The sequence below is a fragment of the Barbus barbus genome, assembly GCF_936440315.1.
Source record: "Barbus barbus genome assembly, chromosome: 20".
Taxonomy (NCBI): Eukaryota; Metazoa; Chordata; class Actinopteri; order Cypriniformes; family Cyprinidae; genus Barbus; species Barbus barbus.
The window spans coordinates 3,005,273-3,032,508 of NC_136748.1; the positions used below are offsets into that span (position 1 = coordinate 3,005,273).

At 39.3% G+C, this 27,236-nt stretch overlaps 1 protein-coding gene across 1 annotated transcript in view; it reads left to right on the forward strand.

Annotated features, from left to right (window-relative positions):
- The window catches only part of LOC306886489 (myelin transcription factor 1-like protein), a 116,961-nt gene that overhangs the window by 78,167 nt on the left and 11,558 nt on the right, over nucleotides 1-27,236 (forward strand). The window contains exons 12-15 of the mRNA XM_079443627.1: nucleotides 18,283-18,404; nucleotides 23,218-23,286; nucleotides 25,285-25,347; nucleotides 26,524-26,607. Of these exons, the coding sequence (XP_079299753.1) occupies nucleotides 18,283-18,404; nucleotides 23,218-23,286; nucleotides 25,285-25,347; nucleotides 26,524-26,607 (338 nt within the window). The remainder of the gene's footprint in view (nucleotides 1-18,282; nucleotides 18,405-23,217; nucleotides 23,287-25,284; nucleotides 25,348-26,523; nucleotides 26,608-27,236) is intronic.

Consider the following 27,236-nt stretch of genomic DNA (forward strand, 5'->3'; position numbering starts at 1 on the left):
TCATCTCTGTGATGTCAACACTGAAATAACAATTTAATGTCAAGATAACAGAAACATAAGAAATATATAATATAATACAATATAATAGGGATGCACAATATAATCGGACAGATATGGGAATCGGCCGATAATGGCTTTAAAGTGCCCCTATTATGGGTAATGAAAGGTTCATATTTTGGTTTTGGGAGTCCCCAACAACAGGTTTACATGCATTCAAGGTCAAAAAACACTTTTATTGTCTTATAATATGCATTTATTTTTACCTTACTTTTTATTTTCCCAAACCCCTCCTTTGCTTGACGCTAATCTGTGGTGATTGGTCCGATTGGTCTCATTTTCATTTCATCATGCCTGTAAAGCCTGATAAAGCTGTGTTTGTGAGCACAGTGCTGTTTTGTGTACAGCATTACCGGGGAAACCAATATTTTTACTGCTCCAAAGGCGGCACCTAGTGGCAAAGAATGAATTTGCATTTTCATTCAGACCAACAAAAACCAACAAGTGGGTGGGCAGTATGCAACTCTTTCTTTTGAGAGACAATACTTTTAAACATGGTGCACCTTCAGATTTAAAACTTTGCAGAATGTTTTCATTCACTTAGAGCTGTGTTACACACTGCATGAAAGGTAATTTTCAAAAATCCATAATAGGGGCACTTTAAATGTAAATGTCGGCATCAGCCTGATATGAAAAATTATGCCTATATGTCTTGCCGTTAAGAGGAGTAGCCTACATTAACTCACATGTGCTCAGGGTGTAATAGCGATTAGATATCGTCAGCAGTGTGGCTCATTCTTGAAGCAAAGTTTCATTTAAGTTTAGTTTAAAGGTCAGAAGCTATAACTTACATCAATTAAAAAAAAAAAAAACACAAACATGACACTTATAATTTAAATAATTTTATATATACTGATTTATTCATTAACGTTTAATATGTTATATTTAGCTCTAAAAGATTTTCAGAATTTTTACAACTCTTTTGCTTTAAACCATCTACAAATGTTAAACCCTGAAATAAAATATTAAGGTTACTACTGCATCATTCTGAATAAAAATGTAGCGATTTATATATAGTTTATTTATAGTTATTTTCAAAGTTTCAATGTACTGTCATTATAAAAGAACTTCGTTATTGTTTATTTAATTCTAACAAATAAGTTATTGTTAAAAACTAACCAAAATTAAAAATAATTTGCTTATAATTTCCACACAGGAGAGACTTGGTGTTGTTTCCAAACAAAAGGAAATATATTGGTATCGGCCAAATTGAGTTGAAAAATATCAGCATATCGGATATCAACAAAAATCCAATATCGTGCATCCCTATAATATAATATAATACAATACAATACAATACAATATAATATAATATAATCTGGCCTACAAAAGCATCATCCAGGCAGTTAATCTGCAGAAGGTGACTAAGGCATTAAGCCCATGATAAGATCACACTGAAATAAATCCAATGTTTAATAACATAAAAAAATAAGCACATGCACAAGTCTATAATGGTATCAGAAAGCTTGTTCTAATCAATCGATAATGTAAATGCCAGACATGCATTAGGATTTGACTCGGTTTGTGCAGTTTTTCCATTTATAACGTCATATTTGCATGAGGTTCTCATCCTCATTGGACTATGTTTCTGAAGTAAGATTAAGATGTGCTTTGCCATGCAAAACTCATGATAAAGATGCTCTGAAGTTTTGGATGGTTACCGCAGTGTTTCTGTATGGTTTTTGGGTGGATAGGCAATAGGTGGTTGCTAGGATGCTGGTGGTCGATGCTGTGGTGGTGTAGTTGGACACTCACTGGCACAAAATTATATACTGTTTTCAGGATGTGTCTGTGGGATCATAAGTCTATTTTCTTAATAGTAATAAATAGCAACTATTACTATTACTGTTATTTAATAATATATATATATATATATATATATATATATACACGCACCGGCCACTTCATTAGGTACACCTTGCTAGTACTGGGTTGGACCCCCTTTTGCCTTCAGAACTGCCTTAATTCTTCATGGCATAGTTTCAACAAGGTGTTTGAAACATTCCTCAGAGATTGTGGTCCATATTGACATGATAGCATCACGCAGTTGCTGCAGATTTGTCAGCTGCTCATCCATGATGCGAATCTCCCGTTCCACCACATCCCAAAGCTGCTCTATTGGATTGAGATCTGGTGACTGTGGAGGCCATTTGAGTAAAGTGAACTCATTGTCATGTTCAAGAAACCAGTCTGAGATGATTTGAGCTTTGTGACATGGTTCATTATCCTGCTGGAAGTAGCCATCAGAAGATGGGTACACTGTAGTCATAATGGGATGGACATAGTCAGCAACAATACTCAGGTAAGCTGTGGCGTTAAAACGATGCTCAATTGGTCCTACGGTATATAAAATATCCCCCATACCATTACACCACCACCACCAGCCTGAACCGTTGAGACAAGGCAGGATGGATCCATGCTTTCATGTTCTTTACGCCAAATTCTGACCCTACCATCTGAATGCCGCAGCAGAAATCGAGACTCATCAGACCAGGCAACGTTTTTCCAATCTTCTATTGTCCAATTTTGGTGAGCCTGTGCGAATTGTAGCCTCCGTTTCCTGTTCTTAGCTGACAGGAGTGGCACCCGGTGTGGTCTTCTGCTGCTGTAGCCCATCTACGTCAGGGTTCAACGTGTTTTGCATTCAGAGATGGTATTCTGCATACCTTGTTGAAACGAGTGGTTATTTGAGTTACTGTTGCCTTTCTATCATCTCTAACCAGTCTGCCCATTCTTCTCTGACGTCTGACATCAACAAGGCATTTTCGTCCACACAGCTGCATTGAGTTGCTGCCACGTGATTGGCTGATTAGCAATTTATGTTACCAAGAAATTGAACAGGTGTACCTAATAAAGTGGCCAGCGAGTGTGTGTATATATATATATGCAGCGGTTGCCGCCCCCTCTGGAGGTTCTACAGTAGTAACAGTCTCTTTGACCGCGACACGACAGCCTGAGAGTACATTGCTGGGCGCCACCACCATATAAGGAGCTGAAGCGTGCACCGCCGCTGCAGCGGGTGCCATCGCCTGGGGCAGTTCTGTGGTGGTGTACACAGCCCATACGCAACATAAAGCGAGCCCCATCATGGGAAGCACTTCAGACAGGGGGATTAGTGCAGGAACAGGAGGGTTAAAGTGAGCTGGTTTGGGGATACTAGCAGTGTGTGCTGACACCAGCGGTGGATTCTCCACACTGGATGTCAACCTCTGACGCTTGATGACAGTTTCCCGTGATAGGACAGTGGAGGGTTGCAGTACAACAGATATCCGCCGCTGCCCGCGGCTATCCCAAGCCTGCCGCTCACTCCAGCCCGCCGTTCGCGGGAGATCAACGCTGCCGTCCGTGGGGAAAGCCAACCCACCGTCGGCGGCTTCCCCAAGTCACGCCGCCGTTCGCGGCTCACCCAAGTCCGCCGTCCATGGGGAAAGCCAACCCACCGTCGGCGGCTCCCCCAAGTCACGCCGCCGTTCGCGGGAGTTCACGCTGCCGCCCGCAGCTCACCCAAGCCCGCCGTTCGTGGGAGATGCCCGCCGGTCCGCCTCTGACTCAAGCCCACCGGATTGCCGCTGACTCAAGCCCACCGGATTGCCGCTGACTCAAGCCTGCCGGCCGCCGCCTCTAACCCTATCCCCATGGATCAAGTCCACACATCACGGCCAGGAGTGCCGTGTGTATGTCTCGTTGTGCCCACAGGAACATTTTAAACTTACCATGTCATGTCTTGTCTTGTCCATGGAGACTCGTCTGGGGCCGCTTGCCCCCCCTGTCGCAGAAGTGGAGGAGGTTGCTGAGGGACCCTGTGAGGGCCCCTGATTCCTCGTCATGCCCAGAGGAAGCCTCAGCTTCCTAGCCAGCCCAGGAGGGCTTCTGGTTCCTGTGGGATGTCATGTCCTGTCCTGTTTGTCTGACCCTGGAGGGTTTCCTGTCTTGTTTTGTTTGTCTAGCCCCGGAGGGCCCCTGATTACCCCCTAACTTCCCCAGGGAAATTTTGGGGGGGGGTAAGAGGGATATGGCTGTAGGGGCCGGGCCGAGGGGTCCAAGGCCAAAGCCCCGAAGACCATCCGCCATGGCCTCCTGAGCTCCCTGCTCCGCCATGGCCTCCTGAGCTCCCTGCTCCGCCAGGGCCTCCTGAGCTACCTGCACCGCCATGGCCTCTAGAGCTCCCAGCCCTGCCATGGGTCCTGTCTGTCTGTTTCGCTCTGGAGGTCCCTGTCCTGTGTTCCGGTCCGTGTCTATCCTGAGAGGCCTCCAGAGCGCCCACCCCCCCTCCCCGATGGAACTGTTAAGGCTCGGGACGAGCCTTTCGGGAGGGGGGAGTTATGTCAGTCCTCTGTCGTGTGTGTCATGTGTTCCCGCCTCATGTTTCCTTATTTGGTTTGTCTATGTCTATATTATCTATGATTTACCTGTGTATATTAGTCCTGTCTGTTCAGTTAGATTTCGTCTGGTCCACTCGTTAACCCTGGTGTGTGATGTCCTTAACTGCCTTGCCTTGTCCTGCCATGTCCTGATGTTAAGTAAAGTATATTCTTTGAAGTTATATCCTCATCTGCGTGTTCCTGGTTCCTCCCTCGTGTGTGCACCGTGACACGTATATTGTAACACAATTTATTTTTTAAATCAATTCTATTCTTTTAACTTTGTATGCATCAAAGGATCAAAGACAAAAGTATCACAGGTTCCAAAAAACAATATTAAGCAGCACAACAGTTTCAACACTCATAATAAATAATTATATTAGAATGATTTCTGAAGGATCATGTGACACTGAAGACTAAGTAATGATGCTGAAAATTCAGTCCCGCATCACAGAAATAAATTATATTTTAAAGTATACTAAAATAGGAAACCAATATTAGAAATTGCAATAAGATTTCATAATATTACTGTTTCTTTCCAGTATTTTTGACCAAATAAATACAGCCTTGATGAGCAGAAGAGACTCCCTTAAAAAAACATAAAAAATCTGACATTTGGCAACTCGAATCTTCAGCTCCTTCCACAGATTGTCTATGGGATTAAGGTCTGCAGACTGGCTAGGTCACACCAGGACCTTAATGTGCTTCTTCTTGAGCCACTCTTTTGTTGCCTTGGCCTTGTGTTTTGGGTCATTGTCATGCTGGAATACCCATCCACGACCCATTTTCAATGCCCTGGCCCTGACGGTACATGGCCCCGTCCATTGTCCCTTTGATGCGGTGCAGTTTAGAGCCCTGCGCGGGACTGTTTTCTTCAACCCGCTCCCGCCCGCGCCCGCCAAATTTCTGACCATTACCGCCCACTCCCGCAACGTGTGTGTTACACTCACACCCACTCCCGCAATATGTATGTCCACTCCCGCCCGCACCCGCAAAACTCTGAGAATTTATTCCCGCACGATAATAGAGATGCATTGATTTTGTGTCTTCTCCCATCCCGCAGGAAAAAAAAAACGTATTGTATTGCTATTATTAAAGAGATTCGTGTTTGTTTCTTTCCCTGACCTGCATGCATTCTGACGCACTGGTAGGGAAGATGAATATAGCCTGGGCTATCGGGGACATCTAAAACGCTTAGGCTACCACGCGTTTCTTTAGACTTCAAGTACTTTGATTTTGTTGACAATGACATCATGTCGCTAGGCTACCTCCCGATCCCGCAGTGTTTTTTTTTAGCCGCCCATTCCCGCCCGCAGCAAAGTTCAAACCGCCCGCTCCCGCGAGATTTGCGTTGGGTCCCGCGGGACCCGGCGGGTCCCAATCCCAATGCAGCCCTCTAGTGCAGTTGTCCTATCCCCTTAGCAGAAAAACAACCCTAAAGCCATATTTGATGGTGGGGATGGTGTTCTTGGGGTCATAAGCAGCATTCCTCCTCCTCCAAACACGGCGAGTTGAGTTGATGCCAAAGAGCTGGATTTTGGTCTCATCTGACCACAACACTTTCACCCAGTTCTCCTCTGAATCATTGGCAAACTTCAGACGGGCCTGTACATGTGCTTTCTTGAGCAGGGGGACCTTGCGGGCGCTGCAGGATTTCAGTCCTTCATGGCGTAGTGTGTTACCAATTGTTTTTTTGGTGACTATGGTCCCAGCTGCCTTGAGATCATTGACAAGATCCTCCCATGTAGTTCTGGGCTGATTCCTCACCATTCTCCCGAGGGAGATTGACAGTTATTTTGTGTTTCTTCCATTTGCGAATAATCGCACCAACTGTTGTCACCTTCTCACCAAGCTGCTTGGCGATGGTCTTATAGCCCATTTCAGCCTTGTGCAGGTCTACAATCTTGTCCCTAACATCCTTGGACAGCTCTTTGGTCTTGGCCATGGTGGAGAGTTTGGAATCTGATTGATTGCTTCTGTGGACAGGTGTCTTTTATACAAGTAACAAACTGAGATTAGGAACACTCCCTTAAAGAGAGTGCCCCTAATCTCAGCTCCTCTGTATAAAAGACACCTGGGAGCCAGAAATCTTGCTGATTGACAGGGGATCAAATACTTATTTCACTCATTAAAATGCAAATCAATTCATAACTTTTTTGAAATGTGTTTTTTGATAGACTGATCAGTGAATGATCACTTTGTCAGTGGGCAAACGTACAAAATCAGCAGGGGATCAAATATTGTTTTTCCCCACTGTAAATGTGTTTGCTCCTGGTGAAATAGATCTGCTACGCAAGTACAGAGACTTGCACCTGCCAATACATCCACAACATGCTGCTGTGAGCATGTAAGAAATACTGCTGCTACATATATAACGTATATGAATAACCCCCATTTATAGATTACATGAATCACCCTTTAGCAGATCTATACAGTAGGAGCTGGGGAAGTTGGAGGATTTCTGAAACTGCAGTTGCTACAACAAGAACTAACCAAGTAAATGAATGCTGAGCAGCGAGCTCATTGGCTGCTGATACAAAAAAAACTTATCAGCTGAGCCATGTGATGATTGTCATTATGTCAGTTTGAGTTTGACCTATCGGACTGCACCATCTAGAGTTTCGTGTATTATATATTCACCATTGTGTGAAAAAATTACTAGCAATTATACTAGAAGACAAAGGGAGTTTTTGCAGCATACCAGTTAAAGACACAACCTCCTGCTAACACTCAGTCTGAAGACAGATTGGGGAAAAATCAGCACTGAACACAATGAATGATATTTGTGTGGGATATAGGAGCTATATCCTCAGATTAAGCACAGACACTCATCCAGCATGAAATAAGAGGAAAGGAGCGTTGATAATGTGTGGTGTGTGTGTGTGTGTGTGTGTGTGTGTGTGTGTGTGTGTGTGTGTGTGTGAAACATGGAGGCGCCTCAAGCAAGTGATGGCTGGCTTCTCTCTCTCTCTCTCATTTCATCTGCTGTCATTCTGCAGTCGAGGATGGGCTGAGCTGCCTGCAGCAATGCTCTTCTCTTGCTGTCATAGGTTCAGCGGATGATGCTTCCTCTCCATCTCCATCTCTGCTCAACACTTTTATTTCAGTAGAGCAGTGTCCATGCAGCCCCTGGTCTCTCAGCGGAGCCGAAGCGCTTGTTAAGCATTACTTCTCAGCTGCGTTTGCTTCAGGACTCTGGTTTTACATTGGCCATCAACTAGTGACTCAATATAGCACCAGAACAACATTGCCCTTAAAATCAAATGTTGCTGCAAAAAAGAAAAAAAAAGGTTTTCTTATGATGTTCATCTTTGTCTAGTACAAATATCTAAACTTTCTTGAATCAATATATATTTGCTTGAGAAGCAAAATATTTTGTGAAAAATATAATTCTAAATTAAAATTGAGTTGCTCAAAACAAGAAGAGAAATATCTGCTGAAAATAAACAAGATTATTTTTCTAACCCCGTTGGTAGATATATTTTCTTCCTTTAAGAATTAAAAAAAAAAAAAAAGAAACATTTTTCAGAAAACAATATATAATATCTTATGTAATTTGGCTTGATTTGAAGAATATTTAAATATTTTTGTACTGGAAAACAAGGCAAACTATTGAGTATGAAAATCATTATTTGCAGAGGTGATGTTTCTTTTTGTCATGTTCCAGCCTCTGTCTCTCATTCTTGCTGTCTAATTGGAGTAGCTTTAGTCGAGGCTGCAGCAGGAAGTGGAGTCGTGGGATGTGACCTCTTAGCTTGGCTGTCACATCCTCCAGGGGTTCCTGTAGTAACAGAGGTCAGGCTGACTGCAGGCAGAGCGAGCACCTCCTCATCCCTCACTAATTATGGCTCTGAATGTGCTGAGATGTGTTTAGATGGGCTGCATACATACAAACTACATTCATAATGTTCATCCTCATCTTCTTAATTTTTCCTGTATTTTCTCCATCTCCTGACTCAGCTATGAATATGCTCGTGATTTTTTTCGTTGTCATAATTTTTCTCATTTTCAACAGTAGATCTGTTGTTTTATCACTTCAAACCCAACAAACTTGAGAAATCTTTGCTATCTTTCTATAAAATAAATAACACTTTCTTTGACATTTTGCCCAGAACAGTGACTTTCATGCAATATTTTAAAGTTGACAGCTTTATTCAGATGCTGTTTCTAATTATATCATAGAACTGATATACTATTATAGTGTTTGAACATTCTGAACTTTTATTAAATTTTAATATTAATATTTAATATTTTTTATATATATATATTAAATATATAGTACTGTTTCTAATGTATAATATATATATATATATATATATATATATATATATATATATATATATATATATATATATATATATAGCATGGAAACTGTACTGTGCTCACAGCTTGTGCTCTTCAAATATATGGTCCCATCGCGCGCATAGTATCCTTTCATATCAATCGTGATCAGTTAAGTCATGAGTTACCAAACAGGCGATTAAAGCTTATATATGTTATATATGAGTTATTAAGAACATGTCTCTGAAATGGTTTTCAAAACTGTCCTGGTGCATCCTAGCACTGACTCCCTCATATAACACACTCGATGCAACTCTTCAGCTCATTAGTAAAGACTGAATGGGTCTGACCTGAAATCGGTTTGGAAAGGTAGAGATGCGTGTCAGATCCGCGTCATGTTCAGTAGCGGCAGTTCTTAAAGAAACAGAAGCCAAAATAACCTAATAACCAGCTGCTGTGATGTCTGTTCAACAAGAACAAAAGAAAAAAGATGAAATCAATAACTTTTATAGTTTTAAGGATTCATCTGTATTTAGTCTAGAATTTAGTGTTTGATAACTTTATTCAATTTTTGTATATTTCTGCTGAGGGACACGGGTAGATAAATATGACATGTATTATACAGGGTTCCTCAAATCTTTCTCTGGAGGGCCAATCTGCTGCAGAGTTTAGCTCCAACCCTGATCAAACTCACCTACCTGTGATTTTCTAATGATCTTGAAGACTCTTATTAGCATGCTCAGGTGTGTTTGATTAGGGTTAGAGCTAAACTCTGCAGGAGTGGGCCAGATTTGAGGATGTCTGGTTTATGTGAAGATTATTTTAAATTCACTTAAATTAGAAGTTATTTTTAAAGTCTAATAAATGTTAAAATTGAAAACTCTTGATGTAATGTTGAATGGCTATAGTCAATGGTAAAATATTAGGGGGATTTTTTTTATATATAGGGAAATCAGTATTAATTGGTATCAGTGATACTGGCCTTCAGACATAAAAAAGATGCCATTAAACAAATATTCTAAATATACTCTCTTTATGTTGTTTTTACATTACTTTGAAGATTGAAGGTGAAATTATTGCAATATAAAAGTATATTTAAAAACTTTAATGTTACGTGGGATTAATCGCGATTAATTTCAGAAAAAATGTGATTAATTAGTTGTTGTTGTTTTTTTAATCGATTGATAGCACTAATATATATATATATATATATATATATATATATATATATATATATATATATATATATATATATATATATATATATATATTTGTTTTATGCTCCTTTTTACAAGATGTAAAATAAGTCTCTGATATCCCCAGAGTGTGTATGTGACGTTTTAGCTCAAAATACCTGACAGATGATTTTTAGGGTGCCACTTTTAGTATGTGAGCCAAAATGCTCTGATTTTGAGTATGTTGCTTTAATGCAAATGAGCTGGTGCTCCCGGAGAAGAGGGAGGAGTTTCAAGAGCTCAAGCTCCTGCATTAGCAGTGCTAGTCTTTGCAATTAAACATTCCCCTATTAGTACAAGCCCGTTATCTTTACCCGTTATCAGAGTAAACGTACTCTGTTTAAAAGTCAGTCATCTTATTGTACTGTGCATAATAAATTTGCGTTAGTGAATTACACAGACAGGGAGCATGGCGGGATAAAAATAACAACATAGCTGTTCTCATGGTGCATGGCATGCTATCACAAACTTTATAAGACCCTCTCGTGATTATGAGCTCGACAAGCGATCGACTCACATTGCTTTCATATGCAACTTTTAACCACCACATTCCTATTCACGATCATTCATGAAGGCAGCACCAGTGAAAACAGACAGAGACGATGGTAGCTTTAGCATCATTAGCCTTACAGAGTGCCAAGAAGCTCTTTCAGAAGGGCAATTTGGAAAACAAACGTGAGATACTTACTTTGTCTGGAGCAGACGTTTGCGCACAAAGCCTTAGTATTACTCCCTAAACATATTGGGGACTTTACCTATTTTTTCCAGGACATTTCCTTAGACAATAAAACTTAACCACAGTGTCCTCAGCGGCTCAGATGGAGGGAGTCTATGGAGACTCCTATGTTCGTTAGTGCATCCCAAAACACAACACTTGAAATGACTCTGGCGCTGACATATCTCCAGCAGCTACAGCAATCAGTAATGGTGGAGTCGGACCGCAGCTTCTCACTCAGGGCTGTGTCTATGCTTATAGGGCAGCGTCACAAATGGGTGGAACTTTTTCCCCTCGGTGACATGAACAGAGGGAGAATCTGAAACAGCTCGTTCTGAGAGACTGTTTATGATTTTTTCACATTATAAAAAAACAAGTGAGTGGAATTTGACCATTATAGGCTGGATGGTTTCACATACTGCGGCCACACAACTGTGTTGAAACATCTTATAAAAGTGATTTTTGCATAATAGGTCCCCTTTAGCTATCTCTTCAATTTAAACTTAATGAAAAATAGAAATATTGCCTTGGCAAGCCAGCAAGCAAGCAAAGAAAGCAAGAAAGCAAGCAAGCAAGAAAGAAGGATTTTATTTCTGTTAACATTTATTTCAAGTAATGAATGAATGAATGAATGAATGAATGATTGATGTATTTATGTAGCGCTTTGTGTATTGCTGTACACTCAAAGCGCTTTACAATCATATAGGGGGTCTCTCCTCAACCACCACCAGTGTGCAGCATCCACTTGGATGAAATGAAAATCTTTATTTATTGTTTTAGATTTTAATAACCCATCACAATAATCCACAAGTAATCCATATGACTCCAGTCCATCAATTAACATCTTGTGAAGTGAAAGCTGCATGTTCCCTTTCGAATGGGAACTCCACGCTGCGTCCCCTAGACGGCGCTTTGGGGAATGATCGGTGTCTGAAGCATGAGTCTAATCACGACAATTAACATGACATTGGCAGGCAGCAGCCTATGACGTCATAACAGGTGGACCTGATAGTATAAAAGGGCACCTGTAGAACACATCATCCTCTTTCTTGTCTTCAAGGAGTCCGTTTGTCTAAGTGTGTGATCTAATCATATGGCAACTATGGCAAGCACTAGCACAGCTAACTTTAAGAAGTGTGTTCATCCGTGTCAGCGTTTCTTGACACCTGATGACACGCATGGTATTTGTGTTATGTGCATGGGCGAGGAGCATGCACGTTCAGTTCTGGAGTGGGCTGTCTGAGGGGCACTGCGACCGCTTTTCGATGACAAAGCTTCGCTCTCGTCTGTCCCTTTTCTTGAGGGAATCGGTACAGCCATATATACACCATGGTTCAGGACCTGATGCAGCTGAGGCAAGTAGGAGACTGCAATTGTGGGGTTTGCAGGTGGAGCTGCCAAGATGAGCAGGAAGAGGCTGTTGAGGTCGACGATGTTTCTGAGCACTCACAGCCCGCCTGCCCTGCATATGATGAGCTGTTGTTATGTCTCACGCTACAGAAAGATTATATCTGCCGTGGAGGCACAAGAAGCACGAGTCCCCTCATGGTCGCCTCGATGAACGCTTTTTGTCGGGACATAACCGTCCAGCTCGCACGAGTCTTCCCTTTCTTCCAGATCTTCACACTGATCTTTCTCCTCGATGCACCAGTTTCAGCTTCCGAGCTTTTCGATACATCCGTTGAGATGGTGATTGGGCGAAGGCGCGCTCCGCTGCATTTAAAACCTTTATCCCGCGCCGGTCCAGGTCCAAGCCTCAAGCCATGAAGGGGATTGGCTCGTCCCAGTCTGAGGACCGGAGGCGAGACCAGAAAACTAGCTCCGCTTCTCGTGCTCAGAGCATGGAGGAGGCGTGAAGCTAGAGGGAGAAGGAAAGATCTCAGGGAAGTGATCCAGAGTAATCGCTCCAAGTGCTCTAGGATCCCGGAGGCTAATTAGCATCTGTCCCCAACCCCCCTCTCACTCCCCTTCAAAATCCACTAACTAAGGTTAAGTGGAGGTTATGACAAACCTTTACATCTGGTCCTGAAGCTGGACCTATGATGTTTTTGGCAGCATGTTTCTGTCTATCATCTGGTTCGGCATTAGAGGTTCATTGTAAATGGCGTCATATATTTTGCCTGCTCCGAGAGCCCAGCTAGCAGCATGCTACCTGTAATAAAGTATTACAGCTGCTTGCCAGGGCTCCGCTAGGAAAGCGTGTGTGAGCTCTGGTCTCTATGTGAGCCTCCTGACACGATGAGCGTGGCTTTTACTGCGAGCGTCGTTAGGCCTCCTCTCGCTATGGAAAATTAGTTTAGTTGAGGCCTCTGCTTGCTAAGAGTTCTGCTTGGGACGGCGTCTGTCTATAAGAGACATCCTGGCACAAAGTATTTTTTGCGATTGTCTCTGAGTTATGCATTCTAGCGGTAGAGACACACTGTGGGTGTTGTCAGCCTCCTCTCACTATAGGGAGTTTTTTTATTGTGGCTTCCGCTTGCCAGACAGCCTCTGTGAGTTGCAGGCTCTCTGTGAGCCTCCTTACAAGACGTCCTGAGTGTGGGGTGTAGTTAGGTCTCCTCTCGTTTAGAGAGTTGTCATGTTGAGGCCTCCGCTCCTGAGCTCGGCCATCTACTGTGAGCGTTGTCAGGCTTACCCTCGCTATAGAGAGTTGTTTTGTTTGAGGCTTCCGCTAGCCAAAGTGTATCTGTGAGTTGCAGGCTCTCTGTGAGCCTCCTTACAAGACGTCCTGAGTGTGGGGTGGTTAGGTCTCCTCTCGTTTAGAGAGCTGTCATGTTGAGGCCTCTGCTCCAGTGCTCGGCCATCTACTGCGAGCGTCGTCAGGCCTCCTCTCGCTATAGAGAGTTGTTTTGTTTGAGGCCTCCGCTTGCCAAGGGATCCGCTAGGGCAGCATCTGTGAGTTGTAGGCTCTCTGTGGGCCTCCTTACTAGACGTCCTGAGTGTGGGGTTTAGTTAGGCCTCCTTTCATTTAGAAAGTCGTTATGCTGAGGCCTCCGCCTCTAGAGCTCAGCTTGGTATTGGCTAGGTAGTATGAGTGTTGCTAGGCTGCCTCTCTTTTAGAGGCATTCATTTAAGTCTCCACTCTCTGGAGCTTCATGGGCCAGTTGAACATTCTATGAGCTTTCTTCAATGTGACCTCATCAGAATGTAGTCTCCGCTCTTTAGAAGCTTCGGTCTATGACGTTGCTGGAAAGTACTTGGTTCAGCCATTTAGGCACTCATCCCTTCAGCATGGTGGCATGGGTAGTCTCTTTGCCATGCTTCAGCAATTCCTGCACATCTCCTTTCAGACAAGAAAGAGGATTATGTATTTTACAGGTGCCCTTTTATACTCTCGGGCACACCTGTCGTGACATCATAGGCTGCCGCCTGCCAATGTCAAGTTCATTGTCATGATTAGACTCATGCTTCAGACACTGGTCATGCCGAAGACATTCCCCAAAGCGCCCTCTAGGGGACACAGCGTCTCGTTCTCCTTCTCAGGGAACCATGGTTACATGCATAACCTGAGACATTTTTTTGTATTACTTGTGAATTATAATGTTGTTTTCATATGCCTGAAATATTTTCCTGGTTGTTCTTCAGCATCAGGTCTTGTTCTCATTTTTTCTGCAACCATCACACACACACACATCATCCATTACTGGTCCTATTACCCCAGTGCTATTAGACCACAAATGTATACGGTAATTTTCATTACATTATAGATTTTTATAACAAGTTGTGTGCTCTCCTTGCTCAGTCAAATGTAGCATGCAATGTGTATGTTTAGAGTTTTGGAGAATGTGTGTGTGTGTGTGTGTTTAATATTACTGATTGAACTGACTAAGATGAGAGCATGAATGTGTAGCATGATGCTAGTATTGTATAACTCTTGTAGGAGGATTATTAGTGAATAATGACTTAAATTTTGGGATATTTTTCACATAAATCTACTTGGGATATTGTGCATATGTTGTATGGATTACATTTATGATAATTAGTCCCCATTCACTTTCATTATATGAAAAAACTGGCTCAGCATATGCTTCAGACATTCACCTTTTGTGTTCAACTTAAGAATAAAAGTCATACAGGTTTGAGGGTGAGTAAATGATGACAGATTTCTCATTTTATTATTCACATAGAGTTCCTAATATACTCATTTAAACTGAGGTATTCAGAGGGTTATACACACAATTTCATGTATATGTTTTTATATTTATATTTCATGTATATGTATATATTTGTATTTTCTATACCCTAACCCCTCCCCAGTCCAACTTCCACAAACCTTTTTGCATTTTTTAAGTTTCATTAAGACATTATTTGTATGTTTATTGAGCCATTTTACTCAAGAGGATTGTTGGCTGCTACCCACAATATATAATTTCAGGTTTTACTATACATGTGGGGACAATCGGTGCCTGCAATATGGGCAAAACCTGACCTACACACACACTCTCACCTCAGCCACATCAGCAGAGAGGAATTTAGGATCTTCTATATAAGCCAGCTCACACTGAGATGAGGGGGAGAGAGAGAGAATTTGAATTTTAACAAAACTTTTGTTACAAAAACCCAACAAGAGAGAGCACTTGGTCTTGTTCAGAGGTATAAATCCTGCTGGACAGTGCTTCATCAAAAGAGGACGATGTTTTTAATGGTAAAATCTGAATAAAATCTCCCAGAAGAGCAGCCTAAGTTAGTAGTCTTCAAATGAGCTATTTTTGTCAAATATATTGCATTCAAATATTAGACTTGATTTTTAACCAAGGGTTATGGATTTATTATTGACACACATTACGACAACAGCACACTATTTTTCCATATGGTGCAATAATGCAAATTTCATTTGAATGTTTTAATGATCATATAGACCACTGAGACATACAGACAATTATGCCAGTAGTAAGTGAATATATATGACGCTGAAAAGAGCTTGTAGGATAACCTGAAACAAGAAGAGTGTCACACGGAGCTGCAGAGGACATTGACACACAGATTTTGTCATGTCACTACACTGCCATCTAGTGTATGGCAGCACTCTGATTTTCTTCTCCACCTAGTTCTGCAGTTTCCCTTCTATCTTTATACCAGCAAAGTCCGGCTGTAAATCCTGCTGTTCTAAAGGCATTTGCTGAAATCTAAAAGTCTCACTGATGCTGCACAACTAACCGATTTATTTTCGCATCCTCTGTCATGTTAATTGTGGAAGGACTAACTGATGTGCTCTTCTCAACATTCAACAGATGCTTTGCTATTTGCATACAAATTGTATGTGGGGAACAATTGTGTATTTATAAAGTGAAAGACTTCTATCTATCTATCTATCTATCTATCTATCTATCTATCTATCTATCTATCTATCTATCTATCTATCTATCTATCTATCTATCTATGCATAAGTATTGGGACACCAATACTATTAAAGCAACAGGACTTTCATAACATTGGATTCTAAATATATAGACATTAATATTAAGTCAATTCCCCTTTTACAGCTATAACAACTTCCATTCTTCTGGGAAGGCTTTACTCAAGATTTTTTATTTATTTTTTTGCTCATTCTACCAGTAGAGCATTTGTGAGGCAGGCACTGATGTTGGACGAAAAAGTCTGGCAATCTCTGTTCAAGATAATCTCAACAGTGTTTGATGAGGTTGAGCCAAACTCATCCAACCATGTCTTTATGGATCTTGCTTTATGCACTGGAGGACAGTCATGCTGGAATAGAAAAGGGCCTTCCCCAAACACAAAATGTCCTCCTTCACCACACTTTACATTTTGGCATAATGCAGTCAGTCAGGTAACATTCTCCTAGCATCTGCCAGACTCAGACTCTCTCAGACAGACTGCCAAACAGAGAAGCGTGATTTGTCACTCCACAGAACAGGTTTCCACTGCTCCAGAGTCCAGTGTCTGTGTGCTTGACTCCACTCCATTTAATGCTTGCCATCGTACTTGGTGATATGAGGCTTTAGCCACTCTGCCATTGAAACTTATTCCATGAAGCTCCTGCCACACAGATATTGTGCTGATATTAATGCCATTGGACATTTGGAACTCTTCAGCTATGGAATTAGCAGAGTGCTGACAACTTTTACACACAATGCACTTGGCTAGGTGCTTGATTTTATACACCTGTGGCAATGGGTCTGACTGACAATACTGAATTCAATTATTAGGAGGTGTATCCCATACTTTTGTCCATATAGCAGGGATGCGATATGTAGTGTAGACAATCACAGCCGTGCTGATGAAGAGCCATATTGCACAAATATGAGTGTGATATTGCATTTATACAGCAGCTTGGCAGCACAAGTGTGTAAATAATAAAAAAACAATAATGCATATTCCCTTTAGAAGAGGATGTAGCGTACACACTTTAGGTTGGAAGAAATTAGGATTTTTTTTCATTATTATTATTATTTATTTGAAACAGTAACAATTTAACCTTTGCTTAAAAAGTTAAGTGTACAAATATACAAAATCCCCCAAATCTTCAGGCACAATGGCACAGTCTCCTAAAAATGGGCCGAATATGCACAAGTGTCTATTTATGTGAAAATGTGCTCCTTTGTTGATTTGTAAAATATTCACTTTCAGCTAGTGGCAGATCTTTTGCCCTGTTGCAGGTTATTGCTGTGCCTCTTTGCTGGTATAAATGAGTATGCATTGATGTTTGGCAGCTGGTGTCGAAGAGAAAGTGGAAGTGGAAAAAACAAATAAACTGCTGCTATCAAACACATCTAACTATGTTCAACATAGCATACAAAAACACTGTTACTAATTCTGCAGTGAGCACATTTTCTTTATGGATGAAATACCAGGATGACCTACATCATAATGTGCACCTTATAACAAAGAAAACTCTGCGAAATACTGGATCCAGTTTCGCCGCCTTTTTCCGATGTGACAAATGAACTGGATGAGAAACATCTGCTGGGGTTCATTCTTTCTCAAGACATCCACAATTTAAGACATGGCAGACAACTTTCTAATGGAAAACCAGTTTCTGTTACTGATAACTGGATGGTGATTCTTCAAATAAATAAGCAATGTGATGAAGTCGCATGACAACAATGTATCATAATAATACATTATTGTAAACAATATTGTACATTTTTATCATAGCATCTGTTGCATTTCACATACTCTCTAAAAATGTTGATAAAATGTTGTTGCACTTTCTATTAATCAAAAAATCCTGAAAAAAAATTGAAGCAGCATAAGTGTTTTCAACAATGATAGTTATCAGAAATGTTTCTCAAGCAGCAAATCAGCATATTAGAATGATTTCTGAAGGATCACGTGACACTGAAGAATGGAGTAATGATGCTGAAAATTCAGCTTTGCATCAAGGGAACAAAATACATTTTAAAATACATTAAAATAAAAAACAGTTGTTTTATACTGTAATTATATTTCACAATTTACTGTGAGTATTACTGCAAGTAATAACCATTATTTGGAGATCATTGGAGATTCTGACTGGGTTTGAAATGTATCAAAACAATTTATATTGACCCTAAAAATGATACCGAAATTAGAAATTCTAAGTGGTTCAAAATTATTTTAGATTTTGGTGAAAAAAAAAAAAACGAAATACTAACCGGTCTCTTTCTCTTTCTTTCTGGCTTGGTTGTTACAGTCTGATGATCTGGATCCCTTCCAGGACATTTTAGAGGACAGCACGTACACTACTGATGTCGGCATTCCCAGTCTCAAACCAAACTTTCCTTCTTGCAAAGAAAGCAAAAAGGACCTGATAACGTAAGCACCACATGGGAATGATGCGATCACCTGTCTTCACCCATCTCTTCCTGTTCCTCTTCTCTTCTTTATCTTCTCTTGCTCTCAGCTTTAGAGCTCAGCACTACTGCATGCCACATGATCGAACATAAACATAGAGTCAGGACACTGAGTACACTTATTTTTTTAATGCTTTATGGATTTAAAAAATCATTTCATTCGAGCCGTCCATTGCTCAGCTTCTCTCTAGGATGGGATGTGATTTAGGACTCGCACACTTTTGCAGACAGTGAAGCTAAACTGGAAACAATGAACTAGAAATAAAAATGATAAAAACAACATCATAGATATTTGGGCAACACTTTGCGTTAACAACCAATCAGAGTTCAGGTTCAACTAGGTACCAATGCATAGGCTGTTACCTGACCAAAAAGGTAATCGAATTAGGGCTGTCAATTGAACAGATTCATTTAACGATTTAAAGATAAACAAATTAAAATGGAGTGCATTTAATAATGCACCAAATCAAGTTAAATGTATTTATTTTTGTTGTAAGCAAGAGTAAACAGTTCTCAAAAAGCATCAATAAAGATATGATTCAGTTGTCTTAGATTAAAAAAGTAGCCAGTTGTAAAAGTCTGATTTGATTTTTCTAACTTAAATTAGCAGTCGTTTAGGCAGCAATGTAAATAAATATATGCTTTATGGTTTAATTTATGTAAGTAGCATTTAGGATTACTAAAATGTGACAGCGTTTCTTATTGTGGTTGAATGTTACTTACAGTCCCCTCCATAAGTATTGGAACAGTAAAGACAAAATTGCTCTGTTGGCTGTGGACACATTTACAAATATGATTAAAAGATGAATATGAGACAAAACTACAGAATGTCACATTTTATTATTAGCCGTTTCAACACATACATGTTTTACAAAATAAAAAGAACAGCACTTTTAAGTTCATCTCACTCATTTATGTGAGCATAAGTATTGGGACAGTTGAACATAAGGCAGATATAAAAGATTAAAAGCTATTATTTAGTAGGGGTGTAAGAAAATATCCATACACGTGAGTATTGCGATATTTTGTTTGGTGATACTGTATCGATTCTCAAAAACGGAATATCGATATTTAAAAAAAAAAAAAAAAATCATACAGGATTCATGGCAGTTGTTTCGTTTCGAGTTCATATCCCGACTCAAGTGTCATATCCTGGGCTTTTGTGGTAAAGTCGGCTCCGGGACCGCGGCGCGGGTGCCAACTAGGTCCATCCGCTTGCCGCATCCCGTGTTGAAGAGCCTACCGGGTGGTAATGTCGCTGCGCAGCTGCAGCTTTCTCTCGTAATTCAGGGGCGGTTGGGGCGGTGCTCGCGTCGCGGTCTCGGCGATTCCACGCAGAACATAAATATAAACTGAAAAACCTGTGAAATCCAAGTTGAAAGGCTCTGAGAATGTTCAACATCTGTATTTATTTGATTGTTTTACAATTGTTTTGTTTTCTTTAGGAATCCAGCAAGTACTTTATTTTTCATTGATATTAAGCAGATGTAATTTTTTGTTCAGATCAAAATGTTATGACATTGTTTATTACAATTGTAAACTTAAACTGTAAAAATAAAAAATATATGGTCTTTTTTATAAAAAACATTATATACATATATTTAACTAAAGAATCCTGCAAGCACTTTATTTTTTCCCCCTTGACACAAAGTGGTTCAATAATGTTGAATGTTACAGGGACTGATTATTGCAGATTAATGCAGATCCCAGTGTGTTCTGGTTAAACAATTTTTATTTATTTATTTATTGCTAAGGTTTGCATATAGTGGTGTGCTCTTAATGACAGCTTTCCTAAAAATATATCCTATTTCTAAAATAAGAAATATCCCAATATATCGCCTTGCTTACAGTATCGCAATGTATCGCAATATATCGTATTGCCACCCCTGTATCGTGATACGTATCGTATCGCCAGATTCTTTCCAATACACAGCCCTATTATTTAGTTGCAGATCCCTTGCACACAATCACAGCAGTGAGTCTGTGACCCATAGACATCACCAGACTCTTGGTCTCATCCTTTGAAATGCTTTTCCCAGCCTTTAATGCAGCCAATTCCAACTATTGCTTGTTTTGGGGAGTTTCTGCCTTTACTCTGGTGAAATTCATGTTCAATCAGATTTAAATCTGGAGATTGACTTGGGCAATCTAAGACTTTCCATTTCTTTGCTCTTATAAATTCCTTGACTGAACTGGCAGGGTGTTTTGGGTCATTGTCCTGATGCAATATGAAGCACTTCCCAATGAATCTGGAGGCATTTTCTTGATTATTGGTAGGCAAGATGGTTTTGTACCCTTCCAAATTCATTCTGCTACTGTCATCATACATTAAGTCATCAGTAAAGTTGAGAGGGCTTGTTCCAGAGACAGCCATGCATGCCCATGCCATGACACCACCTCCACCATGCTTTACAGATGAGGCTGTATGCTTGGGATCATTTCCAAATTTTTGCTTTCCCATCACTTAGATAAAGGTTCATCTTTGTCTCGTCGGTCCATAAACACAGTCCCACAACTCTTCTGGCTCACCTTTGTGCTTATTTGCTAACTCTAATCTTGCCTTTCTATTTTTGGTGCTGGTCAGAGGTTTGCATCTTGCTGTGTAGCATCTGTAATTCTGTGTCAAAGTCTCCTGAGGACAGTAGATTGTCAGAGCATCACCCCAGCTTTCTGGAAGTTGTTGGTGATTTTACAGACAAGTCTTTTAGGGTTCATTTTCACAGCTTTTATGATTTGTCTGTCATCAACTACTGTTGTTTTCTCAGCCGATCAGGTAGTTGTTGGTTGCTGGTGGTTTCCAAACTCTTGATTTCTCCATGCCCTTTGTTTTTGCTAGAGCTCTAATTGACTTCCTCTTTTCTTTTAGCATCCAAATTGCTTTCTTTTCTCTCAAAGTCAGCTCCCTCGTCTTCATCCTGGTTTGTGTGTCATCATCGAATTAAAGATTCAGAATGCAGAAGTAATGGATATAACTGATACGACACATTCCCTGCTTTTAATATCTGAAGAATTAATGCAACAGGACACAGCTGATCACTTAGAAAGACCTGTGAGGTAACTGTTCCAATACTTATGCTCTCATCAGATAGAGGGATGAAACTCTAAAGTGCTGAACTTCTTAGCTGGTAAAACATCTATGAGTTGAATTACCCAATAATAAAATGTAACATTCTGTAGTTTTGTCTCATATTCATCTTATAATCATATTTGTTAATGTCTTGACTCCAGAGCCAACAGAGCAATTTTGTCTTTACTGTTCCAATACTTTTGGAGGGCACTGTATATTGCAGTAAATATTTTTCGCTTGAAGTAGCACCTTCATGTTTTAGTGAATCTGCAGGAATTGTGATTAATTTGATTGATTAATCAACATATATAATATCAGATGTAATTAATCTGATCGAAAATGTAAACCAATTGGCAGCCCTAATAAAAACATTTCAGGTCTTTTAATGGCTGCTGACGTGTCCAGAGCTGTCGCTTAAGAGGTGTTGTAATGCTCATGTGGGGACTCGATTGAAGTGTTGCCATTTTTTACCAGGATTTTTCTTTTACATTTGGTAATATAATATTTTGTTTCCTTTATTATGTTTTGGATTTTGGCCTTTCATTCTGTCTATTTTTTCTGGAGACAGATGTCCAACACCAGGGTGTGATGGGAGTGGTCACGTAACCGGTAATTACGCCTCACATAGAAGGTGTGACTCCATTTTCTAATGGTGGATTCAGTCCAATTAATTTATTGTTTTCAGCTTACTTCAACTATGCTGTCGGAAAATATTTAGAGACTGCCTCTCCATGTTAACCCTTTGAATATTTCACCAGGAATAAGTGCTAATTTCAAGAAAAAATGCTTTGCTATTCAGAGGGTTAAAATATAGAGCAAAAATCCCCTCCACTTACACCATGGCTTTATTGCATTTGCAGTATTTTCTGAGTGGAATATGTCTGTATGTGTTTGTTGTCAGTGTTGGGGGTAACGTGTTACAAGTAACGCGAGTTATGTAATCAGATTTTTTTTAAGTAACTAGTAAAGTAGCGCATTACTTTTTCAAATAAGTAACTCCAGTTACTTTGTTTTCCCATTTATTGACTGGCAGCTCTCGTGTTGCCGTGTTGAGAGAAATCAGGAGTAAGTGCAGAGTGTTGTGTATAAACATATAACTGTGGTTCTAGACTAAATGTGAACATGCGTTAATTCATCTCACTTGCACAAAAAGATTCAGTATTTATCAAAATGAAAACAGTGAAATGCAAACTGTTAAATATGTTAAATAACAGAAATACCCTTAATGTATTTAATCCCATTTTATTAACCAAGTTTCAATCATACTAATAAGCAAAAGTTACTTTAGATAAACTAACATTTGTGCTTCATTGTTTTTTTGCTGAAGAGTGTTAAACTTTATTCTCCTGCATTCTGCTGTACAAAGGTGAATTTACTTTTCCTTCAGCCTGAGGCTTATTCATTTCACTTTTTGGTGTGTAAGGGCTTTTACATTTGCTTAAAATAAAACGTTTTATATTAAAAACAAACAAGCAAGCCCTGCCCAGGTTTAGAAAGTAATGTGAAAGTAACACAAAAGTAACGTAACGCATTACTTTCCATAAAAAATATCTAAGTAATGTAATTAGTTACTTTTTTAGGGTGTAACGCACTATTGTAATGCATTACTTTTAAAAGTAACTTTCCCCAACACTGTTTGTTGTTTAGTATTAGTAGGAAGTCTGACCACCCTTTTGTTTCACTGACATCTGCTTATGCAATCTTTTAGTCTTTCAGGCTGTCCTTTAGCAGATAAAAGCATTCGGAGTATGATGGCCACCAACTCACAAGAACTCAAGTAAGGATCAAACTGTTGTTTTCAAAAAATAATGTTATCCCACTTCAGACCTAAAACACCAGGTCCATATAGCTACCACAGATAATGAGATTTCACAACATTTCACAACAACAGTGAAATAAACCAACAATTCAGATTAGTGATCAACAAATATGAGTTTATCAATAGTTTATTCTTGAAATATTACTTTAATCATTATGTGATTAGCTTACTAAATGCCTATATTTATGCATAATGTCCACCGTGCTTGATATTTGTTTCTACAGAGACAGTGAGTCACAGTAAGTTTGAAATTTGACTTTTTTGTTTGTTCCGGTTGTTCTAGCCCTGTTAAATGTATAATAATTGCCTTAGTTGACACATATCATTGTGTCACACTATAATTGTTTTACAGGGAATCAATTTTAGAATATGAAAAAAAAAATGTGCCACACAAAAATAATAATGATAGCTACATTCACCTAAAGGATTATTAGGAACACCTGTTCAAGTTCTCATTAATGCAATTATCTAATCAACCAATCACATGGCAGTTGCTTCAATGCATTTAGGGGTGTGGTCCTGGTCAAGACAATCTCCTGAACTCCAAACTAAATGTCAGAATGGGAAAGAAAGGTGATTTAAGCAATTTTGAGCGTGGCATGGTTGTTGGTGCCAGACGGGCCGGTCTGAGTATTTCACAATCTGCTCAGTTACTGGGATTTTCACGCACAACCATGTCTAGGGTTTACAAAGAATGGTGTGAAAAGGGAAAAACAAGCTGATAGAAGAGCAACTTTGACTGAAAGCATTGTTTCTGACCATGTCCATCCCTTTATGACCACCATGTACCCATCCTCTGATGGCTACTTCCAGCAGGATAATGCACCATGTCACAAAGCTCGAATCATTTCAAATTGGTTTCTTGAACATGACAATGAGTTCACTGTACTAAAATGGCCCCCACAGTCACCAGATCTCAACCCAATAGAGCATCTTTGGGATGTGGTGGAACGGGAGCTTCGTGCCCTGGATGTGCATCCCACAAATCTCCATCAACTGCAAGATGCTATCCTATCAATATGGGCCAACATTTCTAAAGAATGCTTTCAGCACCTTGTTGAATCAATGCCACGTAGAATTAGGGCAGTTCTGAAGGCGAAAGGGGGTCAAACACAGTATTAGTATGGTGTTCCTAATAATCCTTTAGGTGAGTGTATAATAATTTAACAAAACTGATAACTGTTGTTTTTATCCCCACAACAGAGTTGAACTATTGAGGTTCCCTTGTGAAAAAGAAGTACACTTAAACATAAACATCCTTAAACACAAAAGGAGAACTGGCCCCCCGACTGAGTCTGGTTTCTCCTAAGGTTTTTTTTTTCTCCATTCTGTCACAGAGGGAGTTTTGGTTCCTTGCTGCTGTCGCCTCTGGCTTGCTCAGTTCGGGACACTTAATTTCTAGCAATTATCATCAGTTTGATTTCACAGATACTATTTAAACTAAACTGAGCTAGACAATGACATCTCTGAATTCAAAAATGAAATGCCTTTAACTGAAAATTGTAATGTTTAATCTTATTATTATACATTACTGACACTCTATCCTCCAATTTGATACTGTTAAGTGCTTTGACACAATCTGTATAGTTAAAAGTGCTATATAAATAAAGGTGACTTGACACAAAACAGGGGAAACCAGACATAAGTAATATAACAAATGATAATGTTAGACAAATAATAAAAGTAGTTAAAAAGAAGCTTACAGCAGTTTTGTATGCGATTATTGAACACTTTTTATTGTGAATGTAATGAATGCACTGCCTCAGGCTATGAAGCTCCTTTCCTATATTTCAATAAGCTTTACCTTTATTTAACAAATCATGAAGACTTTTATTTGGAAGGTTTGTAAAAGGCGGTTGTGTGAGGTAATATTGATTTTTCTGAAAATGCTTTTAATATTACATCAGGGCTGCTCTTTTGCATGCTGGGCAGTAACAGCGTGTATTTCTGTCCCAGGTGCCCGACCCCGGGCTGTGATGGCTCGGGACATATCACTGGCAACTACGCTTCACACAGAAGGTAATGTGCATGCAGACCCTTGTTAAAAAAAAAAAAAAAAGAAGTCTTTGCAGATAATATAATATTAATGAAAAGCCAGTTACTGTAAGTGTACTAGTGAGAGTTCACTTTCATGACTATGCAAATCAATTTCAAGGTTCACTTTGCAAAAATGTCAAATTAAAAGTTTTACTACAGAATACATTTAAAAGCAAATAAGTACACTTATTTTGATGTGTTGGCTAACATATTAAAGCCCACATAAAATATTTTAATTGTAATTTTATTTGATATTGCATTTAAAGTTAATATAATTTAACCCTTGTTTGGGGTACTTTTGACACCATCTTTTGCTGAAATAAAATTAAATAAATAAATAAAAATGGCATGAGACTGTGTGTAGTTGCCAACACTTGGTAGCTCTACAAATATAAAAAATTAAACTGGATTGATATCTGGTTGCATGTTGGTGTGAAAAAAAAGTCACTCTCATCATGTTTGGGGTCTCTGGAGACCCCACATTGAAATGAATGGGGAAACGATAAAATAGATACCTTTACTTTTCAATTTGTCAAATAAAATCAATAAATCCACCACAATGCAGACCACAAAATACACAAAAATGAAGTGATAACCCTCCCACACGTTCACAATGCAGAACAGATACAATTACTCTCACACATTCTCGCCCCTGGGGACTCTGGAGACCCCAAACAGTATGAGTGTCACCCCCAAACAAACAGAGTACAAGGGTTAAATGTACTAAATCACAACTTTGGCATTACAAACATGTAATTGCAAATAGATTTAAATTCAAGTTTCAATATAAATGACAGTAAAGTATATTTTAATTTACGATAAGTGTTTGTCAGTACATTCTGCAGTTCGCTTTAACCATATTTCAATAGACAGTAATTATAAATTACACATAAAAATGTACTCAAGTCCTACTTAAGTGGGTCAAAAACTCTCAAAAGTTCAGCTATATGCATTGAATATGTTAAAACCGTAGTGCATTTTCATTCAGCTGTAAACACCATGCAGTTAAGTGTCTGAAAACCTTGCATTTAGTTCACTCTTTTGAAGCATCTTATTTCCATAATAAGTACTCAAAAAAAATATTTTTTTTTTTTTTTTTTTTAAGTAAGCTAAAGTGTAATTTTCGTAATGGCTGAGGTAACGACAGTTTTTCCTCAGTTTGTCAGGATGTCCACGGGCTCGGAAGACTGGAATAAAGATAACACACAGTAAAGAGGACAAGGAAGACCAGGAGCCGATCAGGTACCGATTCAATGCATTTAAACCACAATAACTTCATCTGCATCCACCTCTGCTATGAAGTGACATCAAAACCATAATTATTTAATATAGTGCTTACCAACTCCATTTAACAGACTACATTCACAGCAAATGTTCAACAGAAACAAATGTTTAAAATTAATATAAAAAAATTGAATTTTAAAAATCAAGTTTAATATCAAGTTAAAGCAATACGAGTAGGTAACACTTCACAGTACAGTTCCATTAGTTAATGCATTATCTAACCATTAACAAACATTGAGCAACATTTTTTTCTATAGTGTTTATTCATCTTTGTTAATGTTAGTTAATAAAAATGCAAGGACTAACATAAAACTATAACTTAGGTTACAATTAGGTTAACCTCAGGAAGTACTTAGGTAGTAAAATGCACTATTCAGGTGTAAAATGCTCTTTTAGGACACTAAAGAGACACGTTCCAGTTGCTAGACAATATAAGGCGGCAAAAAGTTATATATATATATTGAATATATACTGAGGTTAACATAAATCAGCTTCTGCTAGGTGGCGTTAAGCAGTGTTATTTTTGTTTTGTATTTTGTCTGAAAGAGATCCCAGTACAGTGAAACAGTAGATTATGTTTATGTTTT